This window comes from Anser anser (assembly GCF_964211835.1).
Source record: "Anser anser genome assembly, chromosome: 1".
Classification (NCBI taxonomy): domain Eukaryota; kingdom Metazoa; phylum Chordata; class Aves; order Anseriformes; family Anatidae; genus Anser; species Anser anser.
The window spans coordinates 133,945,368-133,961,258 of record NC_139720.1 but is presented as its reverse complement, the minus strand read 5'-3'; the positions used below and the strand labels follow the sequence as shown (position 1 = coordinate 133,961,258).

Genomic DNA, 15,891 nt, shown 5'->3' with positions numbered 1-15,891 from the left:
CTCTATTAAACTGCTAATTATATAAATGGAAGAGTTGATAAGTTTCATTCAGAAATGTGAAAGATCTCCAGCTAAAGAAAAAACAGGAACTTACACTACATCCATGTGTAAAGCTCTTTAGTCTTTAAAACTGAGTCATGCTTTCTATCCCAAAACAACAGCAGACAGTATATCCTTCAGAAAACTCATTTCTTCATTTGTTCATTTCTTTCTACAATCTGGAAAATGGATGATGTTTTGTTTTACTTAAAGTCTAGTCCACATTGCTGCTCTTTTTTCTATTTAAGAAAAATAAAGTTTTGAACACTGGGAGGAGGCTTGAAATAACTATTAGTTGCTGTTAAACATTTAATTGCCACTTACGTTACAGCTTCCGTGCTGTACAGTGCACAAATGTATCTGCGTGTTGTTCTATAGTTAAAATGTTTCACAAGATGAGCTTATATGCTGCACATGCAACATCAAATGCATTTATACTCTGGATTCACTAGATAGAAAATTCATGAAGTTTAACAGAAGTCTACTGTCTTTCACACTGCTTATTCAATTCTTTTACTCAAAATCCAACAATAAGCTGCTAGTTCCAGAAATCCATGTCCTCTTTCCTTATTTGTTCTGACAAGTGTGTCCCATAGCTGATAGCAAGTACTATATGAGGCGAGTCATACACCTCATTAACTGGATGATTTTTACCTCTTTCTGTCAGTTTGTCTAACCCTACATGTTCTTTCCACCTATTGCAGATCCAGACTGACCAAAGTTTGGCTAATTCATGATCTTTACATTAAAAGTTACATAGAAAGACATCTCAAAATGGGGAAAAAAGCCTCAAGCTCTCCTACATCCAGTTCCTTTCCCAAAATTGCTATGGCTCAAATGTCAACATGTTATAAACTCTTTATGACTAAGAAAAATGGGGACAGATAATGATGTGCTTTATTATTGTCTAGCTGTAGTTACATAGTAATGTGATTTTGTTGTTTCCAAAGGAATTATAATCATCTAATTAAATAAAAAACACACAAACCTTGTTGAATTGTCTTCCAAAAACGAATAAATTATAAAAAAAAAATCACTGAGTCACTGTATTAGAACACATTATTATTATTGTTCTCTCTACTTTCTCGGCTTTCAACTATTTGCTGCCTTACGTATTTGTCCATCCATGTACAAAATCCCAACAAATCCAAAGCCTTACAGCACATGGGTTTAAGAAATGAATTTACAGTGTCTAGGACCAAAGAAAGCCCAGAGGCTTGACTGGAATGTTCCTGTGGTACAAAGATATCATTAACAATTAAAAAACATTATCAATTAACTGCAAATGATGTATAGACCTGTATCTATGATCTAAAGTATAAGATGTTCATATGAGTAAAGTGCACATTCTTTTATTTAATATAAGTCAATGTGAAGATAACTCCCCAAAAGAATAATCCATAAAAAGGAAAAACATAACTATTCTTATAAATTCCAAGAATAGGAATGGAGGTTGAACTACGTTTACACTGGATTAAATAAGCACATTATTCTCATCCAATCTTTACCATCAACCTCAATCTCCGAGGAAGACACCTTCTCCAAAGCAATTATTTCCCTCACATTATCTTATTACAAGATCCATGGCAGCTGCAACCCTGACAAGGAGCAAAAGCACGAACTCTTCACTACCTTGGCTAGGTTTGTGGTTTGAGTTGTGACAACGAGGGAAGCTACAGTGGCAGTAGTTTGTCAAGCTTCTGACTAGAAAGATAACCTTGCAGTAGACAGTGACCAACATTGTGCCTGGGGAGGCAACTAGGCTTTGTCTAGCATATGAGAACACACCACATGTGCAGCTCTTCTCTCATCAGATGACCAAACTTACAGTATATGTGCAACACACTAAATCCAGCACTTCTGAAAATGTACAGTCTACATGCACCAGAAGATCCAAAGCTTTTCCCAAAGAATTGGGATCACTAATTAATCCACAATACATGCAAGTAAATCACGGTATTGACTAAAGAGAGCAGGCTGACATCATCAGAACTTATTTCCAGTTGAAAACTCCCCAGAGTGACTTTTACAAGTTTAACAAACAGAGTGATGTTTGGAGAGCAGGAATTGTTCAGAAAGCCAAAGCAGCCTGTTCCTTTGGCACACTTTTCTCACAGACAATCAGTGTGATATGGCATGGTCTGTAGGGATGACAAAAATGAGAAGCATGCTACCAACACCCAGACACAGGCGAACTGCCTTCACCCTCCCAAAGTACTTTTATTAAAGAATTGAATGAAAACCAGGTGAAAAGAAGCTAGCCAAAGGTCATCACAGTTACCTGGACAAACTGTACGCTTGAGCATCCCTGGTCTAGAACAAACGATGTTTATTTGCCTGCATTGGATAGGCATATGACATGAGCACGAATCACCTAGACTTCTGTGGTGAATTTTCTTTGAGGTTTTAAAACTGGATGAAGACAGAAGGATATTCAAACCACGTTTTAATTAAATTGCAAACAAGAATAATTAACTTTTTTAAACCAGGTAAAACTCAAAGCAGCTCAGAAAAAGCTGAAACAAAAAAATACTTACAACTCTTCCTTTCTGTCTGTGCGGGGTAGTTCCCTATTTCTAGCCCTAATTTGAATTAATTGTGTCCCAGTAAAATCTATATACTCCTAGACAAATTCTCTGTCCAGCATTGTCTTCCCTTGTGTGTGCCTACTGGAATTCACCTTTCTCCATCTTTCTCCCTTCTAAGACTCTCTCTCTTCTTTTGCTTCTCATGCAAGTTTTGGGGCCATATCTTCCTCTAGTAATCTCAGCTCCTGCCAGGGTATTCACTCCCTTTGCAGAGGGAGTCAAGTAACTTCTGTTTTAAAAGGTGATGATGAAAGATACAAACCAAGGTAGGGGGAAGAAAAACATGCAGTGTCCATGGTAAAATAAATTACTTCTTTTTTGTGTGTGTGTCTGTGTGTGAAAGATGTATTTTCCTGTATTACATTTTCAATTCATAAATATGTTTGCATAATTTGGACGACATACTTCTTTGACAGGCTAGAGACACATTGGTAAAAATGCACTTCACAGAAGTCAATGGAAATTTTTATATAAACTTTGGGCTGGGATTGTTCCCCAAATCTGGAAATATCTGATATTCTTTTTGATGGATGAAAATGAATGTATGATTCTTTTTAATCAGAGATGAAAGGAACAGAACTCTATTTTCAAGTTTAAAGGGTCCACTTACCTTTCAACACCCCCAGTTCTCCACCTTCATATCCTGTGATCTTGTGGACATTAAAAGATAAAAAAAGGGGGGTGGGGGATAAAACTAGAGCTGGGATGCCAAGTTCACATCACTCTTCTTCTTTGTTGACAAAGGCTGCATGGCCCCAGTGTACATATGTGGACCTAATCCAGCTGAAATCAACAGAAGGTTTTTCATGGACTTCAAAGGTTTTTGAGATATAAGACCTTAATGCTTAGCTATGGCAAAGGTCAAAAAATGAAAATTCTTGGTGTAAACTCCTAGTCAATAGGTTTTTTGTTGTAAGCTTTACATTTGCTAGGCACCACCTACTTAATATAATTGTGAACATGTCTTCCTTCTGTTGTAACATACTGCTGATACTTGCTTGTTGATCATGGTTTTGATCTTTAAAAATATAGATGTGAAATAATAGTACTTTCTCTGTTTACAGAAGGTAGAGATGCACTCAACTCCAGATAATCACAGAAAGCAGAAAATCACATAGAACAGCCGACAGAGATGCAGATCAGCTTGTGAATAATAATCTCCCTTTGTAGACACACAAATTCAGTACTCACTCTTATGAAATTTGCCCTTTGCAAAATGACAAATGTTCAGCATCTGGGAAATGAGTCTGTTTTTCAAGCTGTCTCAGAAATGCGTTGTGTATTTTTTTTTCCTTATGGGACACTTACTAAATAAAATGTATTTTAATACATTTGAGAGTGATAGTTAATGACAGAGATAACCCATATGCAGACAATGAACAGTTTCAAAAATAATCTTAATATGAACAGTACCTAGCTTATAAACTATCCTTTTCCTCGGCAGTAAGTGGATATATATGCAAATGAAAAAAGGATTTACATTTGAAAAATACCAATAATTCTCTATCAGAAGTTTTCTAATGCTTTTCAAAAGCAACATCCCCTTTCCTGGTACACACCCATGACATTAAAAGTACGCCTTGCCAATATTATCTATACATAGAATGTCTGCTTCAAAATACATTAGCAACATTACTATTAGTTTTATTGCATTTAGTATCATACATATTTATCACATTAACAGCATTTTTAATTTTATGTAGTATAAAGATTTTTCTTCTAGTATATAATCAGCCACAAGCAAAAAGCAAGAATACTATCTTGGCAACACTTACTGTTCAATAAAATTGTTCACCAATCTCTTCTGTTTCCATGCAGTTTATTTGATTTGTATTTAAACCTTACAAATGAGACAGACAAACATTCTAATTTGGAATGACAATGTTCAAAGTTACAATCCCAAATCAGAGAAATTAAAACTGCTAGGCAGCAAGGACCAGGCTCTATAACCCTTCTGCTCACATTGACTGCACACCTTCACTGATGCCAAAGAGCTTTGAGTTTGGTCATGAGAAAGTTCATAGATCTAGATATGACCACAAAGACTGTGCACAAAGACTGTGGCTCAATTCCACAACGTGGATTTTCCACACATAGAATAATGCGGGTGTTTTCACTAGTTGTGACCGTTATTATTCAAAGTGAACTTTTTGTCCTCAAAGATTTTACTTAAGATCATGTTAAGATCTGTGCATTTCTTGTTCATGATGGCAGATCTCAATAACATGAGTACACCAAATGTCAGAATAATTATCCAGATCGTATGCCATCTGAACAATAAAAACAGACGAACAATTTGGATTTTTACTTTATGATTTTCTCAAAAAAATTAATGACAAATGTTCAGATTTGTCTGTGAAAAGAAATTAACAGCTGTGTGCTTGTAAGGAGACATATGAAAGTCAGAATTATTTAACACAAGGACTATTTTTGGAAAGGAGATGAGTACTGAAATGGCAATACAAGCAGATGGCACACATTTCTTAAGTAGTAACATGTAGAAAAGATTATGAACAATGTCCCAAAAGATCTAAGCCTAGGTGCCTGGGCAGCCTATCAATTGAAACTGAAGCATTCCAGGAATAACACACAACATATCTACTATACATCACTACAAAAGTAGTACATATCTTTTCAAAAGGTTCCATTAAAATTAATTTAAGGTTTGGGGATTATTCAAGACAGTTACAACAAAATGTTTCTTCGTGATCTCTGACTTCTGTACAGCAGAGCACATAGAGACACATGCACCCTAGACTTTCAGCCTGGCCTACAGCTTTCCCATCTGGAACTGATTGCAGATTTTTGCAGGTGCAGTCACTTTGGAGTTTCAAGCAATTTGAAGGCAGATGTGCTGGCACTTAGACAACTGGCTGCCTTACTTGTAGGTAAAATCAGGCATTGGCTATGTAGAGGTAATTGCTTGCACACTATTTGCTGAAGGTATAAAATCTGAGAAATTTTATTGTATCTTTAAAAGGATTGCCTGTTTTCCCTCAAAAACTTTAGTTGTTCTGACAGACCACACTCCATTTAAAACAGTGAAAACAATCTCCTACCACCATACAGTTATCAGTCATTCAAAATAAATTTTGAAGGCCTTATTTTTCCCTCCTACAGCTATTAAGCATTATGCAACATATTGAATTATTAACTTAAAAGAACATTTTTCCATCCTTTCAAAAACAATTTAGAGTTAGCATTAGCCAATCTAGCTTAATACTTCCTAAGTTCTAATTCTTAGTACATTACTACAAGATTTATACTAAGAAAGGAAATCTCTCAATAATTTCCCTTCATGTATCGCAAACCTGGCTTGCCATGTGAGGGATGTCTACACTGCATCAAAAGTTTAGACTGGAACTCACCCAGTATTCAAGTTGGCTTAGGTATGAATACAGAACCTCTATGCAACCAAGCTCATCCATACTGTTGCTGGTACATTTTAATCAGTATCCACCTTAACAAGTTTAAAGCAACACCTCGTAGGCCTATTCAATCAGTAACAACAATTCTGGATCACACTATATATACACCTGGATTTCCTTAAGAATAAGGGAATGGATTTGCTAAGATTCAGTCTACAATTGAAGACTACCCAAACAAACAAAAAGAAAACTACAGACATGTGCAGTTATCTAAAAATTAGGGGGGAGGGGGGGGTGCAACACATGACATCTGCTTGGATTTAGCATTAGCATTTTGGTTTTAGTGGATTGATAACCATAAATAGTCATATATAAACTAATGTAAGAAACTTGTAACAGTGAGAGTGGTTTTGAAAGTCAGTACCAATATTTAGTTTGCATTGTAGCTTTAAAATGTAATTACTCCTATTGTCTGTTCCAGTCACTCCTCCACATCTGTAGTCCTGGGTCCAGTGCTAAGCTCCCCAGTACACAAGAGACATGGGCTTAGTGGAGCATATCCAGCAAAGGACCGTTAAGAGTAAAGGACTGTAGCATATTTCATGAGTAGAGGCTGAGAGAGCTCAGTTTGTTGTGCCTGGAATAGAAGAGACTTGGGGTGGTCTCATCAATGTTTATAAATATCTGATGGGAGGGAGTAAAGAGGACAGAGCCAAACTCTTCTCAGCAGCAGCACAACCCAAAACACAGGAGGTTACATTTGAACATACGGAAACACTTTTTAAATTTTATTTTGCTGTGAAGGTGACTGATCACAAGAAGCGACTGCCCAGAGAGGTTGTGGAGTCTCCATCCTTTTAGGTACTCAAAATCTGACTGGAGACAGTCCTGACCAACCTGTTCTAGCTGACCCTGCTCAGGGGGATTGAGCAAACCATCCCAGAGGGATCCCCAGTGGGATCACCACTCTCCAGTTCAGTGAGCATGTGGCTGTTGGCCACTCTCCGTTCCTGTGACTCCTCACAGCAAACAGGGGTGGTCTGACAGGTACCCACAACCTCTTGCTGCTGCCATTCTTCCCTTCTCTGCTATGTTCTCCTACCCTCACAGCTTCTGACCCAGCACATGAGATGTACACCTCCCCTACCTGAGCCAACTTGTCGAGTTTCACGTATTAAGCAGGAAGACACTTGAGAGGCCTGTAACACGTGGCAACTAAGACCAAAGATCCATGAGTTCACAGGTCCAAGTAAACAATGTTTGTTCTTCATATTTTTTTTATGCTGTACTTTTAGCCTATGAACTTACTCTGACATTTGCCCCAAGCTGTTATTCACAAACAAAACTTTCAGTCATGCTGTTTTCTGAACCTGGCTCAGACGACTGGCGGTAGAGGTTAAAATCCAAACCGTGCTTTCGCTCAACTTGAAAACAGAATGCTAAAGGCCATTGCCATGCCTGCTCCCCCAAAATGAGATGAGTTCATCTACAATTAATATCACAGACGAGAAAAGCTACATCCATAGACAGCAGTGCAAGGAGTCTTTAGTCTTACACCACTAAAACAGATAGGTTACACAGAAAACCTCTAGCTAAACTAATCTGAATACTTAAGCCTCTATCCCAGCTAGCTATACAGGGTCCTTTATTTATACCCACATCCTTTTTGAGAAATAGAAAAAAATATGCAATAACTGTGACCTGGTCTTCATGAGGCTTTTACCTAGTGTGAGTCACTATAAAGCTGGATTCACAAAGAAACTTCGGATACCTGAAATTAGAATCCCAGACGTTTCTGGTCCATCAGCCGAAACGCAGGGAAAGGAACTGTCTTCTTAACTGCTAGTCTGAAACTGCTGAGGGAAACAATGTATCACCCGTCTTTGCAACCTCAGTCCCAAAAAAAAGCATGCCTTCTACAGAGGATTCATAGTCTTGATGCTTCTCATGGAGCCAGGCACCTTAGCCCTTCCTCTCTTTCCAAAGCAGAGGAGGAACTTCTCTTCCTTTCTTGTAAGGGCAGCTTTTGGGTTCCTCACTAAGATACAGACATGCTCTTTTAGACAACAGCCTCACAGGTATAGAGTGGAACTATCAAGTTCGAAACTATGTCTTCTCTGCTGTAGGCAGGCCACTTGACTGTCATGCTTTTAGTTGCTGGAAGAACACTCTCTAGTCACCCTCTCCTGTTCAGGTGATTTGCAGAGAATAGCGAGACACAAATGCTGCCGGAAGCAAAGCACAGAGGTAGGAACTCTGCTCTTCGATGCAGTCACCCAGGAGCATGGATGGGTGCCAGTGACCCCTCCAGATACTGTCTCATGCAAGTCATTAGTCATTATACTACAGATTAAAACCCCAGTCTCAATATCCAAAATAGCTAAAAGTGAGTGCCCTAAACATTAGGCTAGAGAGACATGTTCTCTTTTCCCTATTTTTTTTCTGGTCACAGGTAAATCAATGTCTCATTCTGTGCTGCACAGTGGCCCAAGTTCCACAGTTGGGATACAAAATGCTTTCTCATCTGCAACAGCCCAAAACAAGCTGAAGCACATGCTCCAAGAAGCCAGAAGATATGTTGGAGCCCCTTCATTCAGAGACTGAGCATCACTCTCCACTGCTGATGAGTGCTGTAATTTATATGCTGCTATGTAAAAGAAGAAAGCACTATGAGCCATCTTGCCTAATTTTTTTTGTTTGCTTTTTTAAGAAAGGACTTTGTGCCTGCATACTTTGTGTGAAACTTCTTAGTCTGCAGAGAGATGTACCTACATATAAAACGTAGGTGTTTTATTGAGCTATAAGACCCACGTGGTGGGATATCTCCAATATCAACCACTAATGTTCTTTAGTGTGATCTCTACCTAGAATTCCCCAAACTTCCTAAAAAATTGGAAAACTCCTGGAAATTTTACAACAAAATGCAGGCATCTGAGCATGTTCATCAGGCATTCTAGAAATGACACACTTTAAGGTGACCAATTCTTCTTCTAGCCTACATCAATAGCCTACATGGAAGAGGAAAAGAAAAAAGTAAATTATCTGAAATGTGCCTTAGTGAAAATAATCTCCTACTGGGAATGCAACTTTAAAACAAGCTTAGAACTAATTCCCAGATATAAAATAAATAGATTAATAAATAAAAAACCCTCTCTTGACCCTTTCAGAAACAGGGATGGTAAAGAAAAATGGGTGAAAATTTCCAGAATTTCCGGGGGTCAGGAGGGAGGGGGTGGGAAATGAAGGAAAATCTCTTGTGAACGTTTTGAAAATTTGAAAGAATATCAATTGGCATTCAAACAAGATAGCCAGAAGTTATAGAAATAATCATTATTTTTGTTTATACTACTTGACCTCCATTCCCTAGAAAAAAAAAATAGTGCTGTGGTTTTGGTACCCTGAACTGTGTGAACTGAACTCTCTGCAATGTGGTGGAGTACACCTGCCACCACACACCCAGCTGCTATCTCCCTGACCCCCACACTGAGGTGGTACCTAAAGCAGGGCTGGGAAATGAGTGGGTCACACTTCTTTCCAATCTTGTTCTACCTGGGAGACACTACAGTTGCTTCCTACTCCTGCTGGGTGTTTGGTTCACTTCAAAGGCTGAATCAGATTACAAGATAAGTGGGCATCTCTGCAATGAAAAGAACTCCAGAAACTGCTTCCAGACAAGATGAAAATGGAGGGCCGGTAGGGTGACTGCGTTAAAAGGAGGAAGAAGAGAGGGGATGAAAGGAACGTCGTATCCTTTCGCACTGGTGGAACCATATGGCCCACTCCACTGTGCATTATCAGTCTGTGAGAACATCCAGTCCTCCCTATACTCCAAAACTCTCCTCCTCTCCTTCATTAAGAGACAACGGAAAGCTTAACTTCCATAAGCGAGAGCACTTTATCTCCCAACATTACAGTCGTTTCATATCCAGCAGGAGTTTAATCCCTGGTAATTTAGATAAATTACCGCGTGCTTTAGGAGGTTGGGGTTAAAACTGCAAGATTTTCAACTGATTACAAAAATAAACAGCCAGTTATTAAGTCCTAACTGAGTAATTTGCAGCTTATTTCACCCTAGCTAATTAAAATGTAATCACTATTGTTTGGCAATGTGCATTCTGTCAGCAGTTTTACGTCGGAAAAGAAATCATGCCAAGAAAACACAAAAAAAGCCTTTCACTCGGAATTGGCTTGATCTAAACTGCCTCTTTAGCCACCGAAACTGTAAAACAAATAAGTTACAACCTCCTGACAACGCCATAAAGAGAAAAAGAAAAAAAAAAAAATCCCAAGCCCTCCCCAAGATAATGAACTGTTTTAACGAGTACCGTCCTTTCCAGACGCGCTGGGCAGCTGGCCACGTTGCCAGCAAGCGCCTCGCCACCCCTAGACCCGGCAAAGCCTCGCCCGGGGCAGCGCCCACTGCACCCTGCCCCGGTCTTAGCCCGGGTCCCGTCGGCCCAAACCCTGCTACAGGCAGCGAGCGACTCCCGCGGCCGGCGGGACGAGCGCGGCAGGCTTTCCTTTCGCTGTGACTTTTGTTTTTAAGAGGGTTATCCTTGAACCTCTCCCCAGCCGGGGTTTTGTGCCAACACCGTAGCCCTCGGAGCTGCCTTCCCCGAGCCGTCGGTGCGATCGGTCCCAGTTCGTAGCGCACGGGGAAGCCGAAGGGAAGCGAGAGGCGCTCCCCAGGCGCTGCGGGGCCGTGCTGTCCCGAGACGTGGAGGTGGCCGCGCTGCCCGCCAGGCTTGTTCTCAAAGGGACTTGGGGGCTACAGAGGGAGACGTGCTCCGGGGGGGCCCTCATTTATTCGGCTCAATGCGTGCACAATCGAGAACAGGTGGGGAAGGGAGAACGGAAAACCTCTGCCCAGAGAGGTTACGGATGCCCCATCCCTGGAGGTGTCCAAGACAAGGTTAGATAAAAGGAGTGCGTGTAGCTGGAAGGTGGGGACGGGCGGGCAGACACCCGCTGCCCTTACACCACCTCCCGCATCGCTTCCAGGGCAGCCGCTTTAGGAGCTTCAGGGGCTCGCCCTCCCTCCGCACAGCTCACTGCATTTCATACCACGCAGCTCTCCCCACGCCTCGTCCCCGCTTCCCCCCACGTCATCCCCGTTTCGCCACCACCGTTATCCCGAAGGAGAGGCAAAAATAAGAGAAGCCTTACCCGCACCCTCACCGGGCCGGCACCCACTGTCCCCCCTCACCCCTCGTTAAAAGCAAAGCCCAAAGCGCACCCCTCGGGGCCGCCCCGTCCCGGCCACCACCTGTGAGGAGCCCTCGCCCCCTGCCCGCCGCCTCCAGGTGCCGGCGGGGCTGGAGCCGCCGCGAAGTTTGCCGGGGGTGCGCCCGGGCACCCGGCCACCCGCAGGGCGGGCAGCGGGATCACCCCGCCCGGCGCCGTGCCCCTACCTGGAAGTGCTTGAAGAAGGCGGAGATGCGGGTGATCTGGAGGCTCAGGCACCTGGAGGTGCATCTGGCCGTGGAGAAAGCCTCGTCCTCCTTGCGGGCGGCGGCGCCGGCCCCCGGCCCGGCGGGGCTGCCGCAGGCGGCCGCTGCCCAGAGGAGCAGGGCGAGGGACGCGCCGGGCACCATGGCTGGGCGGGCGGGGGGGCAGGAGGAGGGCAGGGGGCTGCGGGGGGCGGCAGGCGCCGGGGTGCGCTCCCGCTCGCCGGGCGGGTGCCGGGCTGCAGTGGGGGCAGAAGGCTCCGCGGCGCAGAAACTAAACAAGAAAGTTCAATCATCCAACTCCCCTCGCCCCTTCCCTCCCTCCCCGCGGCCCTCAGCCCTCCCCCGCGCCGGCAGCGGGCGGGCCGAGCCTGACAGAGGCGGCGCCATTGGCTGCGGCGAGCGCCAGCACCGGGGCGGGCGGTGCGGCCGCGGGCAGGTCGGCACGGCACGGCACGGCTCGGCACGGCTCGGCCGGCTGCTCGCCGCCACCTGTGTGGCGCCCGGCCGTTAGCGGCGGGGCTGGCACCGCCCTCCCGGCCCGCGGTGGGGTCCAGCGGCCTGTGAAGGGTCGGTCAGTAATGCGGAGGTGCCGGTCACCGCTGCGGTGCCTCCGAGGGAGAGCTGCGAGAGCGGAGCTTTAAAATGGCTCCCGGGCGGTGCGCGGCAAGTTAGGAGGTCGTTTCGCTCCGCTCCGGCAGCTGCTGGCGGTGCGGGGTGTAGCACGGGTAGGTGCTGCATGCCTCCGCGTACCTGCGGCCTCTGCCTCCTCCCGCCGCGGGACAGGGCGAGAGAGGCTCCTCGCGGGGATCTGAGGGCCGGGCCTCCCGAGCGGGAAAATCCCGAGGCCGCGCGAGCTGAAATAAGTTGTCTTCTGGCCGTTTCAGGAGATGGTAGCGTGAGAAGCTCGCTAGTAATAGTACCTGTTAATAGTACTAGCTACAGTTATTGCTATAAATAGTCGTTTAACATGGTTATGGAACACTTACACAGCAGGAGTCTTCTTTACCGAAACAAGTGTTAGGGTAAGCTAAGTACGTTTTAGGAAACTCACCTAAAATCTAATCAAAATGCAGCAAGGTCTTTGACCAGTCTTGCTTGTACAAATTTTACACGGCTATAATTATTTTCCTAATGGATACTCCATTGTACACAAATGTGAAATAAAGCATATACCTCAATGCAGTTTTTCTTCCCAGAATCCATATATACATTTTCCACAAACCTATACATATACATCTGTAAAACAGAAAATCAAACTATAAAAAGGTTTGTTAAATCCAGACTAAATCCATAGTTAAACCGTATGAGTAACATACAGATTGTACAGGTAACATACCAATGTAACAGGAAGCGAAACAAATTCTAGTTTAGATGTTACTTTGCAGCTCACAGTGCCTGAGCTAAATCCTCCTGTCAGTTGACTAGAAATCTTCACTCGAGAGAAGCCAGTAGGCCACGTTCACTCCGGCAAGTGTTAACAAACTGAAATGACAGTCCGTGTCCTTCAATGCCTGAGGGAGCACAGTAACCAGAAGAGGTCACCTGCCACTTCCTGGCATCGGTTGCCCCGCTGCTTGCACTGTGTAAGCGTTCTGAGCAGGCTGTTTTGGAAATGTACCAAGGGAGACCATCTCAGCTACACCTCCAGAAGTATTCCTCATCTTGGGAGCTGGACTGATTACCCATGGCTTTCAATGAACAGGAGTAGTAGGTGGCCCGGAAATACCGATCCCAATCCAGGCAGATTTCTTGCTGCTAGAGAACTGGTTAGGGTTCTGCTGACAGCAGTTGATGAACTTAGCCTACTTTGGCATCTCTGTGTTGAAAAAGAATAAGGAACCACATTATAGACCAGCACAGAAGTAAAAGCACAATCCCAGCAATACTGTGACAAACAGTTATGGGACCATTCAGGCTTTGATATTAAGTTCAGAAAATCACAGTCTCTAACTGACTAATTTTCAGATAGGTTTTATTAAACCTTAGCTGAATCTTTTGCAACCTTTTGCCTTGAGTCAGGAAAAGAAAATTGCTTCACTGATTCATAGTGTTTACAGATACACCAAATGCTTTCAAGTTTTGCCATATTTTAGCAGATAATAAGAACTGCCTAAAAAAAAAAAAATATGTTACCATCTATAAATCAGACTACAGATCTAGAGAGGGCAGATGGTTCTATAGATATAACCCCAGTGTTAGTGCTAATGCAATTTATGTTGTATATTATAATCCCCAGCTCTGAGTAAAAGGGTATGAATCCTGTTTCCTTTGTTTTATAAAGTCTGGTAGCAAAGGGCATAGAGCCCTTAAAAATTAAAAAGTTCATGAATACACAGTTTACTCAGTTGCTTGTGTTTGAAAGGTCACGGTTACAGAGATCATCAGTGCAGTCTGTGAATTCCTTTTAAGCAAGGGCCAACTCGGTTAGCACACAAAAGACTGGCTGTTCAGTTCCAGTAAAACAGAATTCACACAGGTCCTGTTCCCTTACATGGAGATTAAGAAACAGGCTCCCCAGCTCAAGAATTTTGTGGGTAATCAAAACCCACTACAGGCTAAATATCCAACAGATTGAAAGGTAAGATACATACCTTTGTGAATACAGTCATATTAGAGAGCTTAGTAAATTGGTTCTAGAATACATTCATTTGGAAATAAATGAGATGCAAAAAAACCAGCAATCTTTAGGCATAATCATGGAATCATTTAATTGGTCAGACATCTTTGGATCTTTCAGAAGTCCCAGATAATACAGTGGTAATCTTTCAAAACAGACAAGATTATTTTTTTAGTGAACTTTTCAGAACAATTCATGCAACTATTCTTGGATTTATTTTTGTTTTCTGAATCACAAGTTATTTTTCAGACATCAGTTGTTATTTACTTATATGTAAGCATACCTACCTTTTTTCCTTATTAAAATAGTAGCCAAAACCACAAAAATATATGTAATAGATACATTCTTACATTTTGGCTGTTTGGTTTTTGTTTGTTTGCTTGCTTGTTTACTTGCTTGCTTGTTTTTTGATAAATGAAAATAAATAATCTTTTAGTATTAGAATCTTTTAGTATTTTGATTCAGTACCGATATATTATTGCAAATACAGAGCATTAATCTTATTTTTAAAAATACAGGTTTTGTTATCCTATCTGTTCTTCAAACCAGTGTGACATACCTGACAATGTACACACAAGCGTTTTTGGAGACCAGCTTTGAGAAACTCGGGGCTGTTTTTTCACAGGAGACAGCGCCACATACTGGTTTTGCGAAGTGAGAGCTACTGGGCGTTGTACTGATTTATTTCTGTTTAATGAGTTGGTTTTAATCGATTTTAAATTAAACTTAAGTAATCTTAAGTAATTATTTCTTACCATAAAGTAGTTAACAACACTATTCTATAATTGCACATAAACAAAGAAAGGAAATAGTGTTAATATTAAAAAATATATTTTTTTAATAAACTACTCTATTTTAACACAATGATTTAGTTTATTCTACTAAATGGCCCTAAAGTGCCATTCTTTACTCAATTCTCTTTGGCTTTAATTATGTTATATAAAAAGTGATTATAAGTTCAGGTACAACATTTGAACAATAATTTAAACAAACACATTTATTTTCAAGAGCATTTCCCAAATTAAAAAAAAAAAAAACTGAATAGAAAATCATTACCTTAAATGTTTACCTTTAAAACAAATTGCTTGCCATAATCTCCACTGAATTCCACAGGGACTTTCTCCGAAGCACTTCTTTAATTCAGCACTACGACTTATATTTGAACTATATTGGCTTTTTAAAGAGCAGTAGTCTGTGTTTTTTTAGTGAATTTAGTGAATTCGTGGGCAGAGATTAAAGAGACTATTATGTGTCCCACCTATGCTGCATATTCAGTTCACCAGTATTCAGGACATACATAAGGAAGGTAATATATGTGAGATATACAGTAATTTAGATGTAATATTAGATGTAGTTTTTAATCTATATTAACATTACTTATAGATTTGTAAAGCTGTGGGAGATGGCTGACCCACTTGTGATTTCTTGATCATGATTTCCTGCTAGCAGCAGTTCACCAAAGAAATTGCAGTAGCGAGAGCTCTGCTAGGTAGTGGTCTTTTATTTGCTGTCTGAGGTTTGAATACAGACTGTGTCTGCTGCAGTTTACTGATGCTCAAGGGAAGCTGAAAGCATTTACCATGGAGAATGAAGTCATTTTGAAAGATGCTTCCACAAAATTGTTTCTTTCTGCAAGTGAAACGATGGAAGCCAGAAGTGATATTAAAAGCAGGATGAATTTGTGCCAGAAGTTGTGTCTTCTGTGAACAAATCTTGATGCCTGTGACTGAGAGGATGAAACGGATTTTCATATGAATTTCCACATTCCTTCGAGGACCAAATGCATCTTGGTTCCTGTGCTAAGGGCAGCATAGTAACTCTTGAGAGTA

General features: G+C 41.8%; 2 protein-coding genes across 16 annotated transcripts in view; one reads left to right on the top strand and one right to left on the bottom strand.

The window, feature by feature from the left end:
* The window catches only part of ANOS1 (anosmin 1), a 142,970-nt gene extending 131,220 nt beyond the window's left edge, over positions 1-11,750 (bottom strand). For all 5 annotated transcript variants that reach the window (XR_014580156.1, XM_083825295.1, XM_083825297.1 and 2 more), the window contains exon 1: positions 11,407-11,750. Coding sequence is in view for 4 of the 5 variants with exons in the window: in XM_083825295.1 (XP_083681421.1) it covers positions 11,407-11,589 (183 nt within the window). In the remaining variant the exon portion in view is untranslated. The remainder of the gene's footprint in view (positions 1-11,406) is intronic.
* A 116-nt stretch (positions 11,751-11,866) lies between these two features.
* LOC310894811 (uncharacterized protein) overlaps positions 11,867-15,891 on the top strand; it is a 38,338-nt gene continuing 34,313 nt past the window's right edge. For 8 of the 11 annotated variants that reach the window (XR_014580191.1, XR_014580192.1, XR_014580193.1 and 5 more), the window contains exon 1: positions 11,912-12,170. The gene's annotated coding sequence lies outside the window, so the exon portion shown is untranslated. Of the gene's footprint in view, positions 12,171-12,782; positions 14,024-15,891 lie in introns of those variants that run through there. The other 3 variants (XR_014580189.1, XR_014580190.1, XM_083825362.1) reach the window with 2 other exon arrangements.